A 15589-nucleotide genomic window follows, 5' to 3' on the forward strand; every position below is an offset into this window, starting at 1 on the left:
CGACTTCAGTTCAAGAGCAGGCTGAATTATGTAGAAATTATTTCAGAGAATGCTGCTAATCAATCGACTTTAAAGAAGAAGAAGAAAAAAACTGGCTTGGTACAAGTCCACCACGTCAACTCTTAATTCTGTGAACACCCACATGAGAAAGTTTAAAGAAGGCCACAGTGAGGGAGTGGAAATATGCACCACAGATCCACACAAACACACACAGCGCACAGATAGAGACAATGATGTGACATTTACCTTCATCAGTTATCAACATCTTGACATTAGTACATCAAACCTGCTGTTTAATAATGAGCTTTGGTCGCCATCTGACTGAACGTATCTGACACTTTTGTCATTCCCCCTGTCAGGGAGAAAGGTCAGCGGGAAAGTCAAAGAGGTTGAGACCCATGTATATACATGATTATATTGAGCAAAGCTGACGTGTTGAAATAGCAACACCAAATGAAAGGTTTAGTAAAGCCCTGGCGAAGCAGAAGCTCTGCTGGCGCTGAAGTGATGATGAAGCGATAGTTGAGCCAAAAGTACCACTGAAAATTCTTGACCTGTAATCTGCCGTTTTTGCAGATACACACCAGTTACTAACCGTGGGACGGATGATGACGAGCAACAGTGTGACACAGTGGGTTGATTGGAAAACTTTTTATTACTTTTTTCTAATCAGTTTTTCTGAATGCATGTCCTGACCCAGCTAAGGTGGAAGTGTCTCTGAGTTAGCTTGCAGTTAAAAGCTAATTGTATTATTAATATTGTTGAATCTGAATATTGCCTGAGTTAGTTGTCTGCGATGCTGCTAGGGAGAAAGGCTTTAAAAAATAATAATAATGCACATCACATTTTCCTAAAGTCTGAAATGCTTTATTTAAATTCCTTATTTTGTCTAGCACACATTTAAAAGCACAGATAGTCAACATACTCTTACTTATGACTGAACAGCTTAGCCCTTGTTCCACTGCTTAGGGGACATTTACTGCTAATTGTTCTCGTTTGAAACAGCCATGACAGTTCACTGTCACTATCGAATAGGCTACCTGCTGCAGTCCTTAATTCAAAATGTATCATAAATTCCCATCATACAGTTGCCTAGACATTTAGCAGCTTTAATTACATAGGAAATGATTAACGCAATCTCTGCTGCTTCTCAGGTGGCACGGCAAATAAAGCCTCTAGCTAGAACTTTAAATAAAAACCGCGAAAGGAGACCGGTAATTGCGAAGTGTAATAAGTAGCTCCTAAAACGTGCACTTCCCAAACACTCACAATCCCTCTTAAGAAAACTAAGACAGTTGTGCACCAAAGAACTAAACTGGCGCTTTTACGTCGGGATCAGGGAGGTCTCTGCTCTCTGTACCAGAGAAATTTACTTCCACTGGATTCAAATCTGTCGTCTTGTTATTTTTTGATGCTCTAACGGACACTTCCAACCACTTCATCCTGGCCCCAGTGCATATGTCGGCGAGCCTGCCCCCCCTCCCCAACGCACCGTTTCCTTTATTGTAAACAACAATGAAGTGCGGTTTGAAAAAAAACTCATCCGCCACCGGTGAACTGCAAGCCACCAATCATTTGTAGTCAGTACCCACAGCGGCTTTTGAATCCCCTCCTTCTCTTCCCACCTCTTCAAATTCATTGGCTGCCAGAGGAGTAGCGACAATGTTTAATGCACCATGCGGTGTCCGGAGTTCAGTCAGTGAGAGGAAGCGCTCCGTGGGCTTAGGGCTGTGCTGCGTGTGCGAAATAGTAAATAACGACTGTGCGTGCGTGCTGAAGGAAATCACACATTTCCTGACAGATATAGGGGAGACTTGTGCCGGAATGCGGCGTTGTTGTTGACCACCTCAGCAGCTGTCTCTCTGTGTATCTGTGTGTATATATATAAATATATGTGTGTGTGTGTGCATGTGTGTGTGCGTGGACTTTGACGGGGACGACGGGCAAGGACAAAAATGCCACTACGGGAATCAGTAACTCTGTGCTGTCTCGAACGGCGGAAAAAACACTGACTGCCTTTCAAATATTCACTTTGGATCTACCTTACCACACATCTGGATTTTTCCCATCCTTTCTTCTTCTTCGTAGAGTATTTCTCAGTTTTCCTTCCTGAAGAACGGTGACTCACTGCAGGCAGAAGGCGAGCCGCTGCATCCTAATCAGACAGCGGAGAGGACTTCAGCTCATTGACATTACAGTCATACTTTTCTGGAGCACTTTTTTTTTATTTCCACTGCGCTGCACTGTAGCCTGCGTGTGCATTGGAGGCTTGTGGCTTTCCCCCCTCTCTCCCTCTTCACAAAGAGGAGAAGGAGGATACGGGTGGCACCTACCGAAGTGGGCTAAGGAGACGAAACTCTCCCTAAACCCTGCTGGAACTGACTGTTTTTAATTTTTGTCTTTCTCCTTTTGTTGTTATTATCTTTTTTTCTTTTTTTGTACAGTTCTATCCTTGGACTATTTGCGCAGTTTCTTTTGGTAAGTTATATATTTGTAATCATTTGACATCTCTTCTCTTATTTTTCCGCTGTCTGTTGCTCGTTTCCAAACCTTATCTCGCAACCATCCCCATGCATGCGGATGCAACAGCTTCTTCGTCTTCTTCCAAGGAGCGATGAATCTCTCTCACAGAAAGAGGGAGAAAGAGAGGCAGAGAGCACGAGTGGAGAGAATTACACGGCTGTGCTGAGATGTTGGCAGCTCATTTCTGAATTTTTATAAGGCTCATTTTAAATATCCGGATTATGCGGATTTGTTAATGCGTGTAAGAGGCTCATTTTATACACACTTATTCAAATAGCCGCCACAATAGGCCGTGTTCAGTTGTACGCCTGCAGTGATACCACATTATTGAAGTTGTCCTATTCCAGTTTGAGTTCTCCTAATGTGTGAATGGGCCATTATCGCGCTCGGGTCAGGTAGTCCATTGTACATTAGAGATAGATTGAAAAAACATGCACTGAGGATGTGGTATTTATGGAGTAAATAAGCTACAAGGAGAATCATTATTTGCCCATATATTTTATGCTGCGTGGAGTGTCTTCCCAAGGTTAACTAATTGACAAGCTTCCTCCGTAAATGTGGAGATGAATTACACATGAGCTTTGTTTCATTTTTGGCTCAGAGGTGGATCTGATTTCTTACTGGCAGAATGGCCAGTGCGGCTCAGTGTCTTTTCATTTGAGTGGCTAATTGATTCATGTATATTATAACATCTATATCTTGTTTCTGTTTTCCTTCTTAGGTGGTTTTGAACACTTTGCAGTGACTATTCTGTTTGGAGACTGGATCCCGATTATTGCTCAGATGAGTCTGGATGCTCAGCTGAATATAAATTAGGTGCTCAGCGCCACCGATTGCTCGCAGAGGAAGAGAGCGACAGAGCAAAAACAATCCACAAAGACAAATGTCAAGGCCTCGCATGATGAACAGAACTCTTTATTTTGTCCTGGATAACAGAAATACCACATTTGAGCAAAATATCAACAGTTAAAAGGAGGGGCTAATCTCAACACAGATCATAGCAGCTTTTAACTGAGTGGAGATGTATCTTTCTATTTTCTTTTTCCTGCTCTTGTGGGCTCAAGCCCTGACATTGAAAAACTTGAATTACTCTGTCCCAGAGGAGCAGGGTCCGGGTACAGTGATTGGGAACATTGCCAAAGATGCCAGACTTGGAATTGAACAGACTGGGCAGGGAGGACAGGGTAAGAAAGCCAACTTCAGAGTGCTGGAGAACTCAGCCCCGCATCTCATCGACGTGGACCCACAAAGCGGATTGCTGTATACGAAACAGCGCATCGACAGGGAAACATTGTGTAAGAGAAACCCCAAGTGCCAGCTCTCAATGGAAGTGTTTGCCAACGACAAGGAGATATGCATGATCAAGATAGATATTCAGGACATCAATGACAACTCACCTATGTTTCCTTCAGATCAGATTGATATTGACATTTCTGAAAATGCAGTCCCAGGGACACGCTTTCCCCTGACCAGCGCACATGACCCAGATGCAGGGGAAAACGGCCTGAAAACCTATCAAATAACACGCGATGACTACAATCTCTTTTCTTTGGAGGTAAAATCCCGTGGTGACGGGACTAAATTCCCAGAATTAGTTATTCAACGACCACTGGACCGGGAAGAAAGAAGCCATCACACCCTTATATTGTCAGCCACTGATGGGGGCGAATATCCTAGGTCAGGCACCATGCAGATAAATGTTAAAGTTATTGATTCCAATGATAACAGCCCTGTGTTTGATCAGCCCTCGTATGTTGTGGAAATTCCTGAAAATTCACCTCCTGGAAAAGTCTTGATTGATCTAAATGCCACCGATCCTGATGAGGGGAACAATGGACAAGTAGTCTATTCCTTTAGTGGCTATGCTCCAGAGAGAATCCGAGAGCTTTTCTCCATAGATTCAAGAACAGGAGTCATAAAGATTCAGGGTGAAATTGACTATGAAGAAAGCCCAGTTATTGAGATTGACGTCCAGGCAAAGGATCTAGGTCCCAATCCAATCCCAGGCCATTGTAAAGTGACCGTTAAAGTGCTTGACAGGAATGATAACTGGCCATCTATAGGCTTTGTGTCTGTGAGACAGGGGGCCATCAGTGAGGCAGCTCCTCCAGGCACTGTCATTGCTCTTGTCCGTGTCACAGACAAGGACTCAGGCAGGAATGGGCAGCTTCAATGCAGAGTCCTAGGTAATGTACCTTTTAAACTCGAAGAGAACTATGACAACTTTTACACAGTGGTGACAGACAGGCCCTTGGATAGGGAGATGCAGGACGAGTACAATGTCACCATTGTGGCCAAAGACAACGGCATACCTCCTCTGAACTCCACAAAATCCTTCACAGTAAAGATCCTGGATGAGAATGACAATACCCCTCGCTTTACCAAGTCAGTCTACCTTCTTCAGATTCCTGAGAACAATATACCTGGGGAATACCTGGGGTCAGTTCTGGCACATGACCCAGACCTTGGGCAAAATGGCACCGTGTACTACAGCATAATTAACTCCAATGTTAGTGGGGGTGATGTCAACACCTATGTTAATGTAAATGCTGCTAATGGAGCCATCTATGCTGTTCGATCTTTTAACTATGAGCAAATAAAATATTTTGACTTCAAGGTTCTGGCTAAGGATGCAGGATCTCCGCACTTGGAGAGCAATGCTACAGTGCGCATCAGTGTTCTGGATGTCAATGACAACATCCCTGTCATAGTTTTGCCGCTTCTTCAGAATGATACCGCTGAAATCCACGTGCCACGTAATGTTGGCGTTGGCTACATTGTCACCACAGTGAGGGCGGTAGACAATGACTACGGTGAAAGTGGGCGGCTTACCTATGAGATATCAGATGGCAATGAGGAACATCTCTTTGAGATTGATCCAGTGACCGGCGAGGTACGAACGGCTCACCCATTCTGGGACGACGTGAGCCCCATTGTTGAGCTGATCATTCGAGTATCGGACCACGGCAAGCCGACTCTGACCGCTGCCGCCAGGCTCATCATCAAGGCCTCCAATGGACGACCTCCTGATGGACTGCCGCACATGAAGGACAATCAGAACTGGGACATGTCTTTGCCTCTTATTGTAACTCTTAGCATCATATCTATCATGCTTTTGGCTGCCATGGTGACCATAGCTATCAAGTGCAAGCGGGAAAACAAGGAGATTCGCACTTACAATTGTCGCATTGCAGAGTACTCGCACCCGCAGCTGGGGAAAGGGAAGAAGAAGAAGATTAACAAGAACGACATCATGCTGGTGCAGAGCGAGGTGGAGGAGCGGGATGCCATGAATGTGATGAATGTGGTAAGCAGCCCTTCCTTGGCCACCTCTCCCATGTACTTTGACTACCAGACACGTCTGCCACTCAGCTCACCAAGGTCAGAGGTCATGTACCTCAAACCCACTGCCAATAACCTCAGCGTGCCCCAAGGCCACGTGGGATGCCACACCAGCTTCACAGGCCCAGTCACCAGCACCACAGACACACCTACTAACCGCATGTCCATCATACAGGTAAGAGAAATTGCACTCCTTCACTGTTGTGCCACCATTTTTACGTCACAGGACTCACAAAGGTCCCACTTCCTGTATCGGCCCCCCACCCCTTGTTTTATAAAATGAAAGAAAAAAAAAAAGGACAAGGACAGGCAGAGAGGCCCAGAAGCACTGAGACAAAGACAAGAAAGGAGGGGGGTGGGGGGGTGAGCATTAGAAGGATTAAACAGTCATTCTGGTGCTCTCATAGAACAGAGCCAGTGACATCAACACAAATCGGTTGTGCTTGGAATATGTCACGGCAGGCTTTTGAAATCAGTTTTCGGTCGCTGTCATCTCATTGCTGTGGAGTCAAGAGCTTAGCGTGTGTTATAAGCAGGTATATATCCTATTTTGGACCATTGTCATAATTCCAAAGAAATGTTCTTGCTTTAATCCAAAAAATTACATCTAGATCAGTTTTGTTTAAATGATTTTTACCTGAATATTTTCTAAATTTAAACATATACAGAGTGACAGCAACAGATGTCTTAGTGATAGTGAAGCTCCTCCAAGTAATGACTGATGCTTTTTCTTTTTTTCTTTTCTCCCTTTTCTTTTGGTGAGACATGAAATTCTATAGCTATATGAGGTTTATTCTAGTGGGTTTTAATTCCTAGAGATTAGGAGATTGTACCTATTTTCACAGCTACTTCATAAGTCTTTGAGCGGAGTACTGGGTGTATAAGCCTCTAATGTGATAACTTCTCTGTGTCTTTGGCCTTAAGCCCATTAAAAGTCTGTCGTGTCAGACAAGGATTAGAGCCTGCTTAAGACATTGGTATGTAATGCTGGGGATAATGGGCAGTCGTGGCACAGTTTACCCTTATTACGATATTTACCCGTTATTCTGGCCAAAGCGGCCGCCCACCCTGATTCTGGTTCTGTAAGTTTCTTCCTGCTAAAAGAACCTCCATCTTCTTCCCCACTCTCTCCAAGTGCTTGTTGGTTTTTCATCTGACAATGCTATGAGAGAACATATACCTTGAGAGAACATATGCTATGATTTGGCACTGAATTTTATATCATAGTCTTATACTGCTTGACACTGTTAGGGCATGACATTTTTGCCAGTTGCACTTTATTAATTTTTAGCTTTTTTCTTTTTTTCTTTTTTCTGTTTTACATTTTTTGCTTCCCCACTGCTTTCAGTGGATGAGGACTTGATCGTGACGGTGATCAGATGTGACATATTCCCACCAGGGAGGAAGACCACTGTCTGTTGTTCTCACTCTCAGCCTCATCCCTGCTTCTATTATGAACCAGCTGCACAGGGCAAGGGTCAGCAAAAAGATCGTTAAGGCTTCCTAATCAGAGAGAGAGAATAATTGCTGGGCCTTTCTGCAGGCTGTTTCTCTGTTAATGTAGTGATGATGAATTGGACAACACAAGGCTGTCTCACACACAGACACACACACACACATACAGTTTGAGAGCTTCCTTTTCGCTCTTTATTCAGACTGTCAAAGGGGAAACTAGCAGGAAAGGCAACAACACATTCCTTGGTGTCTTGTTTACAGACGGTCCCCTTCGACGCATCAGGCGTTCAGGGTGCTCTGTTGTATTATTCAACAGAAACCTGTGTAGAGGGAGATGGCCTGAGGCATTAAGTTTCTTCAGAGGCTTTACAGAAGCGTATCTCATTCCTCCCTCCTCCCTACTCCATCCTCGCTTCTCCCTGCGCGTGGACAGTAAGTAACCTGAGTCGGCTAGCGTGGCTATGGGAAAAATGTCAGGAAACAAAGACAGAATTCCCCTTCTATCGATCCCAAGGCCTCTCAGCCCATCTGTCACTACAGTTGTCACAAAGGAGAGGCTATATGGGAAAAAAATAAATAAGGAGATGGATAAACTTGGTGAGCATATCGCATGGTCAATCACTTTCACAAGGGCACCTCAGTGCCGCTGTCTTCATCTGTACATACAGGTTTACCAAACTTGTTCCAAGTAGAGCCGCTGTAGTTGTCTTCAACTTCCAGTCTTTCTCCATACTCCGGCCTCTAATGATGTTTTATAGCAGTGAGCTGGCAGAAAGGCTAGGGTTGGTTTCTAGCTGGGAGAAGGGAATAATACGAACACATCAGCAGAGCTCTGCTGCCCTTATCATTGTCACCACAGTGCCAGATTCATTTGTAGAGAGAATTCCTGGAATAAGAAGATGGATGATAAGTAATGATGCCTAATTTTGCTTAAGGCGTTGAAGGGAATTACTTAGCGTAGAATCAAGGTTAAGACCAGTCTGCAGCAAATTGTCTCAGTGTTCGGGAAGAAGGAATTACTTTTCATCACTTCACACTTAAGTCCAATCTGTCACGAGCATGCTTTAGGCAGCCATGTGCACCTAGTATGCACCTTCCTCTTTTTTCCATTTCTTTTACTTTTGTGAACAGCTGACATCATCACTGTAACCAAACAGTTAGAGACACCTTGTGTCATGGCGTTCAAACGGCCCATATTTTATCATATTGATTCGTTTTGTTTCTAATTAGATTCACCACAAAACTCTAATTAAGCAGATTCTCGTCTTAGTGGGAGACCGTTCGCGTTAATAAGGTGCAAGTAATACAAAGGCAAAAAAAAAGAAATGAAAAGGGGGTGTGAGGAAGGCTATAAGAGCTGCCTTTAGGTGGCGGCATTCTGCCTTGTGTGGGGTGACGGGGAGGAACGGGGCTCCAGTCTCTGCTGACTTGACACTGTCACTTGTCATTTGCAAAGAAGACTCCCTGCTGCTCTAATGAGAAATACCAGACATTCATACACATGAAATATAGCATTTTCTTTTTCTTGTGGATTTGCCAGGCGAGCAGCCGCACTTCTTTGAGTGACAATATCTGAATTTATGGAATTTTGGGATTGAGTTCACACACAATAAAAAGATCCAAAATCCTATTCGGTGAATTAAATATTCCTGGAATAAAAACAAACGTCAAGTGTGGTGACTGTGATCATTTGAAAAGCGTACTTACTAAGAAGAAGAAACAAACAAAATAAAAAAATCACTGTTTAGACTGAGCACATACCTGCCAGCAATGTAGCCGGAGCAGATGTTGAAAATTGATGCTTCGAGGAATGGTCTTACTCTGCATAATTTAGGGAGATTGTGTGAGTGTGTGTGGATGTGTGTAGGTTTAACGTCATTGTGTATTCCAGGCGTGTGATTTAAGCCTTTAGCTGGCAGGCTCCGTGACAGAGCCCCTACTCTTTTATGAGCGTGACAATCTTGTATTTGTCCGAACGTTGAAACGCCCTTCCTCCAAGAAACGTGCGCGCTCGTGCACCCAAACACACAGATGCACGTGTGAAGACTGTTTTTGAGGATTCCGCTGAAAAGTCTTATCAAAGCCTCCGCTGTGCATTGTATTGAAATTGCTCCCACACCTCAGTGGCCACTGAGGCAGTGAATAGAAAAGCACTCTTTATTTCATTTCTCTCCCTTCATCTTTAGATAACTACTTTCCTCCAGAGCTTTCTGTTGGAACAAGTTTGGTAAACCTGTACGCACTGAAACCTTGATCGACAGCATAGCAACTGGATGCGCAGGCAGTCATTTCAGGAATGGGAGACAGTTAAAAAAAAAAACAACAAAAAAAAACTTTTTGGAATTTGTGTGCATTTGTCCCCCAGTTGAGGCTCTGAGTCACTGGGCAAGATTAATTTTATTTGAGCTTGCCAGTCCTTAAAAAATATCAGCTTACCTCAGGGTATATCTATATATTTCCTCAAATAAACCTGCTGCTACTGTACATAACGCTACACACTAAAAATCTGAATTATTAATAAGCGCTTTTATTTTTTTCTTTATCTCCCCAAAGCTCATATGATAGATACCAGTAGAGCGTTGCCTGAGGGAAGTGCTGTAAATTAGGACATCTCTCTTAAGCCAAAACACAGAAACGCTGTTGTTTATTAGTTGCCATTATTGGCATTTTCATCTGTGGTGCTCGCAAAGGTGCGCACTTCAACAGCGTTGCTGTAGCAGCTCTTGTAATGCACAGAACAGCAGCTATGTTTGCATCCTCTTTCATTAATAAATCATTTAACAAATCAGAGGAAAGCGGAAGATGTCACGATAAGCATCGATGGTCTCTGGCTACGTATTTGTGGAAATGGGCGGAAGACGGTGGGCAAGAACGCCGGCCAAGATGGAAACAGAAGACGCAGACTCTCTGACAGAAGCAGAATTTGAGCGTTCGTTCGCTTCGTTCCTGTCCTTAGGGTGCGTTTCGTTTTCCCCTCTGCTTGTGGGGCTGTGACGCTTTTAGATTTTTAGAAAAGTTACCTGAAAGACTTTAGAAAAGTCCGGTGTGGTAGTAACGCACACATCTGTTGTCTTTGTCTTCCTCGCTCACTGTTAATGTTTTCTTTAGACACAGAAAACATCACACAGGCTCACAGGCATAAAACTTCCATTCGTGCAATTAACAGTTCATTGCAAATACAGATGCTACGAGTATCCGGTGAATTTGCTTGAGATTTCACTGCAGCTGTAGAAGTCAATGTTTTATTTATTGCAAGTTTTCAAAAATCCAAGTAACCCTGCTGAATAATTGAAATGTTGGCCCCTGACTATATGCTCACCGCTACACACTCGCACTCCTTCTCTGTAACTTAAACTCAAGTCAAATCAAACTGTGGATCAAACTGAAACGGATATAGAAGAGACAAAAACAACGTGCTGTATGTATAGAGTGCCACGTTTTGGTGTTATTTAGATGTCCTTTTAGCGAGCTGCCGTGCCTGTGCGCTGCGTAATTTCATTATTTTTAACAGACCCACCGGGGTGACAGTGCAAGGCAATGGAAGAATTGTATTCTCTTTTTTTTTTTTGCGAGGGTAGAGAAAGAAACAGGATATGAAAACACAAGTTGAGCTCTGTAATAGCCAAATTGGCCGGACACATTAAACCAATTTGCTTGGTTCAGTAGGAAGCAGCCTATTGGAGATGACATGGGCATGATAATAAGACTGTGGCCTGTCAGTAGACATCCACTCCTTAGTTATTGTGTGTTTGTGTGTGCCTCTATGCGTGTTTGTGTGTAATAGAGGTGGAGTGGATGAGCAGCACTCTTCTGCCTAATTCCCTGACACCAGAGCTTCATCTTATCATGTCATTCCATTGAGCAGCAAGTGCCGTTGATTAGCTTGGTTTACTTTTCATATGCGGGCTGGCGACTCCTTTGCGACTTATTAATTACTCTGCTGTTCTGTAATTACAAGGCTGCTCAGACCATGAGCTGATGTTGGCTGCCGTTGTGTCTTATTTTCCTGACCACGCTGACACTGGCAGGTGCACGCCTACACCGTCGATGCTGTCACTTTACAACCATTCTACTGTAAGGTGTTCTTTTTTATAGAGAATACCCTCCGACGTGTCATATTTCATAAAAGGAGGAGGAGAAAAAAAAGGAAGACGGATGATTGCGATAAATAAACATTTGTGCATGTCCCTAGTTACGTTGTTGCTGCTGGCATTGTGCTCAAACAAGTCAGGCACAAGGAGCCAACCAGGCATTAACAGAGCTCCCAAACAAACGAGAACACAACATAAAGCATAACCTTCACAGTGGAGGAATCTAGCATTCAGCTACCATGTGTCTACCTGTGTTTGTGGGGGGTTTGTGTGCGTGCACACACATACCCTCAGAGCTACCACCAGCTGTGCTCTGAAGCACCGGTCTTGCTGGTTCCCTCAGATTGGAATGGGCTTCCCTGTAGTGGCCGCCTGCCCCCTGAAGACTCTTAGATCCCTCCTGGGGTCTTTAGACTTAACGTTTTAGGCAGCGGGGAGTCGCAGCCGCAGCAATAGATGGGTATAGATAAAAGTGACCACACAGTAATGCGCGCTAACATACACAAGCACACCGACGGCTGCGTGCTGCACACGGCGTGGCAATGCATTCTTTGAGCTGCCAGCAGCTGGGTCTCCTTGCTGTAAATCAAACACTTTCAAAGTCAAACAAAGTAGAACTCGCTCGCTCCGCTGTGTCTTGGCGCCGGTCCAACCGGAGAGAGCTTTTATTTCTGCCACATCTTCCTTCACCGTGCCCCCTAGGCATGTGCTGCAGAAACAACACGCAGCCGAAAGAATGAGTTATGCGAATCTGTTCTCACCTTCTATCTCATTAGTATTAGAGGAGTGATTTATCCCGCTCGCCTCTCTCCTTCTCTCTCACTCTCTCCCCATGTCCTTGCCTTTTACAGTTCAGCACTTCCACAGCTACATTAGTAATGAGATTAATTGATTGGAGGGATACACAATGAGTACCGTTTTATGTCCTCTAAATTCACCTAACTGCGTGTCAAAAACAGTCTGTTTCCGAACAACTTCTTTCCCTTTACGCAATCACTACCGATTGGGAGAGTACACTCTCTCCTTACACTCTTCCCAATCAGGAAATTACAATTTGCTGCAATATGAGGAGCATCTTTTTTTTTGTTTTTTTGTTTCCTCACTCTGCCAGTCTCTGTTTTTTGCGTGCACGTGCTGTGAATGTCTCTGCGAACGTCTGACGCTCTAATAAGAGCGATCCAGAGATCCCACTGTCTCTTCTGTTCCAGCTTATCTGTAGCACAGTTTGAAATCTGACTCCCATGTCTAAAGCCCTGCGCGCATCTGAAGGGAATTGACAGCCGCTGTGTTTTGCAGTGGCTGTTATGTGTTTGTGGCAACAGAGGCGAATGAGTCGGCGCTCTCAGATGTTATTGTCTAAACAAAAGGCCCTTTAAGTGGTGGGCACACAAGATTTGTTGTCAGACGTCGCCTCTGCCTGCTCTTCGGGGTAGCGACGGCGATGCAGAGTGCTAATGGTGTATTGAAAATGGGATATTTGGCCGGTCTCATCTTTTTCTATTGTACTACACAGATGTACTCAATTGGCCCCCCTCTCTGGGTTTATGTCTTAGAAAGAAATCTTTTTGGGGCCTTTAGCATACAGATCAATTGCTGGTTTGCTCCATTTCTTATTGATTTTTGCTCTGTTTGGTACTGAAATACTGTTTTTCATTATCTATCGCTCTGAGCATTGTTTAGTAAAAGAAGAACTCGCGCTCGCTCGCTCTTCCCTGGCTTTCCCGTGCTTTCTTTCTCTCCCCATTTTAGGGTTCCCTTTCTTTCTGCTCTTGTCATCTCTGATAAGCGTCGCGATTGCTCATGTTACTGACGACCCAAGCCAAATTCATAATGATGAGATTATCTTGTCAACAGTACAGGGTGTATATGTCTGGCGTATTGATCTGCGCACTGTCCTAATAAATGAAGTACCACGATGGAAGCGTTGGCTCAGTGATGACTCTGAATGCGTCTTGCTTTTTATACACTCTCAACGCTGCTGAGATGATGAATGGAACTTTGTCTCCTTTTCTCCTGTTTCCTCTCTTCTCCCTCTCCCCTCGTCTCTACTCCCTGGATTGATGGGGTAAAATGTCTCTCTTCACACACACACACACACACACATGCACATACACATACACACTGTCTAAAAATGCGTCCTCTTCTGAGGTCACGTTGACATGCTGAGTCGATGTACTCCCAGGTGGAGAGACATGGGTGCAGCCATGGGAGAAACCAATCAGGTAGTCTGCAAGGGAGGGTGAGAGTGGGGAGGAAACAAATTACCAGCGCTGGTGCCAGGGCCTGTGAGAGTGTGTGTGCGTGTGTGTGTGCGCTTGCCTCTGCGTGTGTCTTTAAATGACTGTGGTTTGAAGGGGAGTTCATCTATGCATTTGAAGAGAAGGTCACCGGGGTTTAGAGCGCGAGATTATGTGCGATTGTTTCTTCTGTGGACTCGTTGATTAATACTAAAGCTGCTCTGACAGATTCTTAATGCACCATAGACACACTTAAAAGAGAGCGAGAGAAACCAGCGTCCGGAACTTTGACAACGGAGCATTATCCTAAAGCCTTTCCTGTCAGCCTTTACCCAGGTGCACGGACAGTATCCTTTCTGTCTTCCATTCCTTCCTTGGCTAAGCTGCCTCACCCCCGCTGACCCGATACATGTACAGTAGATAGGTCACCTTGAAGTGAAACATAGTCCATCTGCAGCAGACGGGGAGAACCCAGGTGTGTGTATGTGCACTTGTGCATGTATTGATATTAGACATATGCACGCATTCTGTGCCTTTTTTTCTGTGTGTGTGTATTTATGTATCTGCGTCTGGCCTTGGTTTGGTGCTTTGGGGAAATATCTAAAATCCTTTCATCCACAGAATGGCTTTTCCTCCATCAATTCAAACGGAATAATTTGCTCTTTAATGATTTTGTTCACAAGCGCTCAGCTTCTGTCTTGTTAACCCACAAACAAGACCACAATTTGTGATGGCTTGTTTTAGCACTAAATTACAAAAAAAGCTTTTTCTTTCTTTCTTTTTTTTCCTAAATAAAAATAGAATACATGTTGGATAAGTACACGATGAGAGGGTTTAATAATTAGTTGGAAAATGTGAACATAAGCTGAAGTCAAATACTAGCTTATTACAAATGACTCCAAAAGCTGAAGGATACAGACTTGGTGAGTTTATTTTATGAATGTCTTTTATGTATTCTTGAGTGTTTGCCCTACTCTGCAGATATTTCTAGTTACTTGTGTAAATCCCCATTATTTAATTAGATATTAAAGAAGAATTATTTTCTTCCCCATTTAGAATGAACTTTGCATAATAATTGCAGCAGTTCCTGACAATATTACCAAAATATTAGCTTGAGCCTCATTTTGACTGTGTGCCATATACAAGTATTTTAACTAGGTGTAGGTGATATGCCTAAAAGAAACTGCTTTTGTCATTGTCGTATGAAACATGCAGGTGAGGGTGGGGCTATCCTGGGGCAGTTTACAGTTTCAATGTAGTCACTTTAAACATAAACACATGGAGATGGTAACTTACATAGCCTTTGTCTCTGGCTGTTGCCATTTGCTAACTATTTCTTGCTATAGCAAACAGACTGTTTGCTTAACTTAGCTTAACAACTGTGCTTGGCTGGACTGGCTCTGTGCATCCCTTTCAATGTTATCACCCCTTTAATAGTTATTATCAGTAATCATACACTCACCAGCAAACTTTTTAGGCACACTTTGGTAGTACCGGGTTGGGGACAATTTTGCCTTCAGGCCTGCCTTAAATTCGTTATGGCACAGATTCAAAAAAGTGCTAGAAGCACACCTCAGAGAGATTTCTGTTCGTATTGACGTGCTGCAGATTTGTCAGCTGCACATCCATGATATCAATCTCCTGTTCCACCACATCCCAAAGGCGCTCTATTGGATTGGGATCTGATGACTATGGAGGCAATTTGAGTGCAGTGAACTCATTGTCATGTTCAGGAAACCAGTTTGAGATGATTTGAGCTTTGTGATATTTTGTGTTATGCTGTTTGAAGCATCCATCTGAAGACTGGTCCACTGTGGTTATAGTGGGATGGACTAAACCACCAACAATGCTCATTTGGTACTAAGGGACCCAAAGTGTAGCAAAAAAACCAAAACCAAAACAATCCCTGCAAACATTGCACAACCAACACCAATCTGAACG

At 43.8% G+C, this 15589-nt stretch overlaps 1 protein-coding gene across 2 annotated transcripts in view; it reads left to right on the forward strand.

The window, feature by feature from the left end:
* Nucleotides 1-1701: 1701 nt before the first annotated feature.
* pcdh17 (protocadherin 17) overlaps nucleotides 1702-15589 on the forward strand; it is a 65953-nt gene continuing 52065 nt past the window's right edge. The window contains exons 1-2 of one of the 2 annotated variants that reach the window (XM_085456643.1): nucleotides 1702-2478; nucleotides 3245-6040. In XM_085456643.1, the coding sequence (XP_085312769.1) occupies nucleotides 3545-6040 (2496 nt within the window). In that variant the 5' untranslated portion in view covers nucleotides 1702-2478; nucleotides 3245-3544. The remainder of the gene's footprint in view (nucleotides 2479-3244; nucleotides 6041-15589) is intronic. The other variant, XM_085456651.1, reaches the window with a different exon arrangement.

Source organism: Copadichromis virginalis, linkage group LG1, assembly GCF_057382275.1.
Source record: "Copadichromis virginalis isolate Kocher_CV1m ecotype Utaka linkage group LG1, C_Virginalis_male_GT1.1, whole genome shotgun sequence".
In the NCBI taxonomy this organism is placed as follows: domain Eukaryota; kingdom Metazoa; phylum Chordata; class Actinopteri; order Cichliformes; family Cichlidae; genus Copadichromis; species Copadichromis virginalis.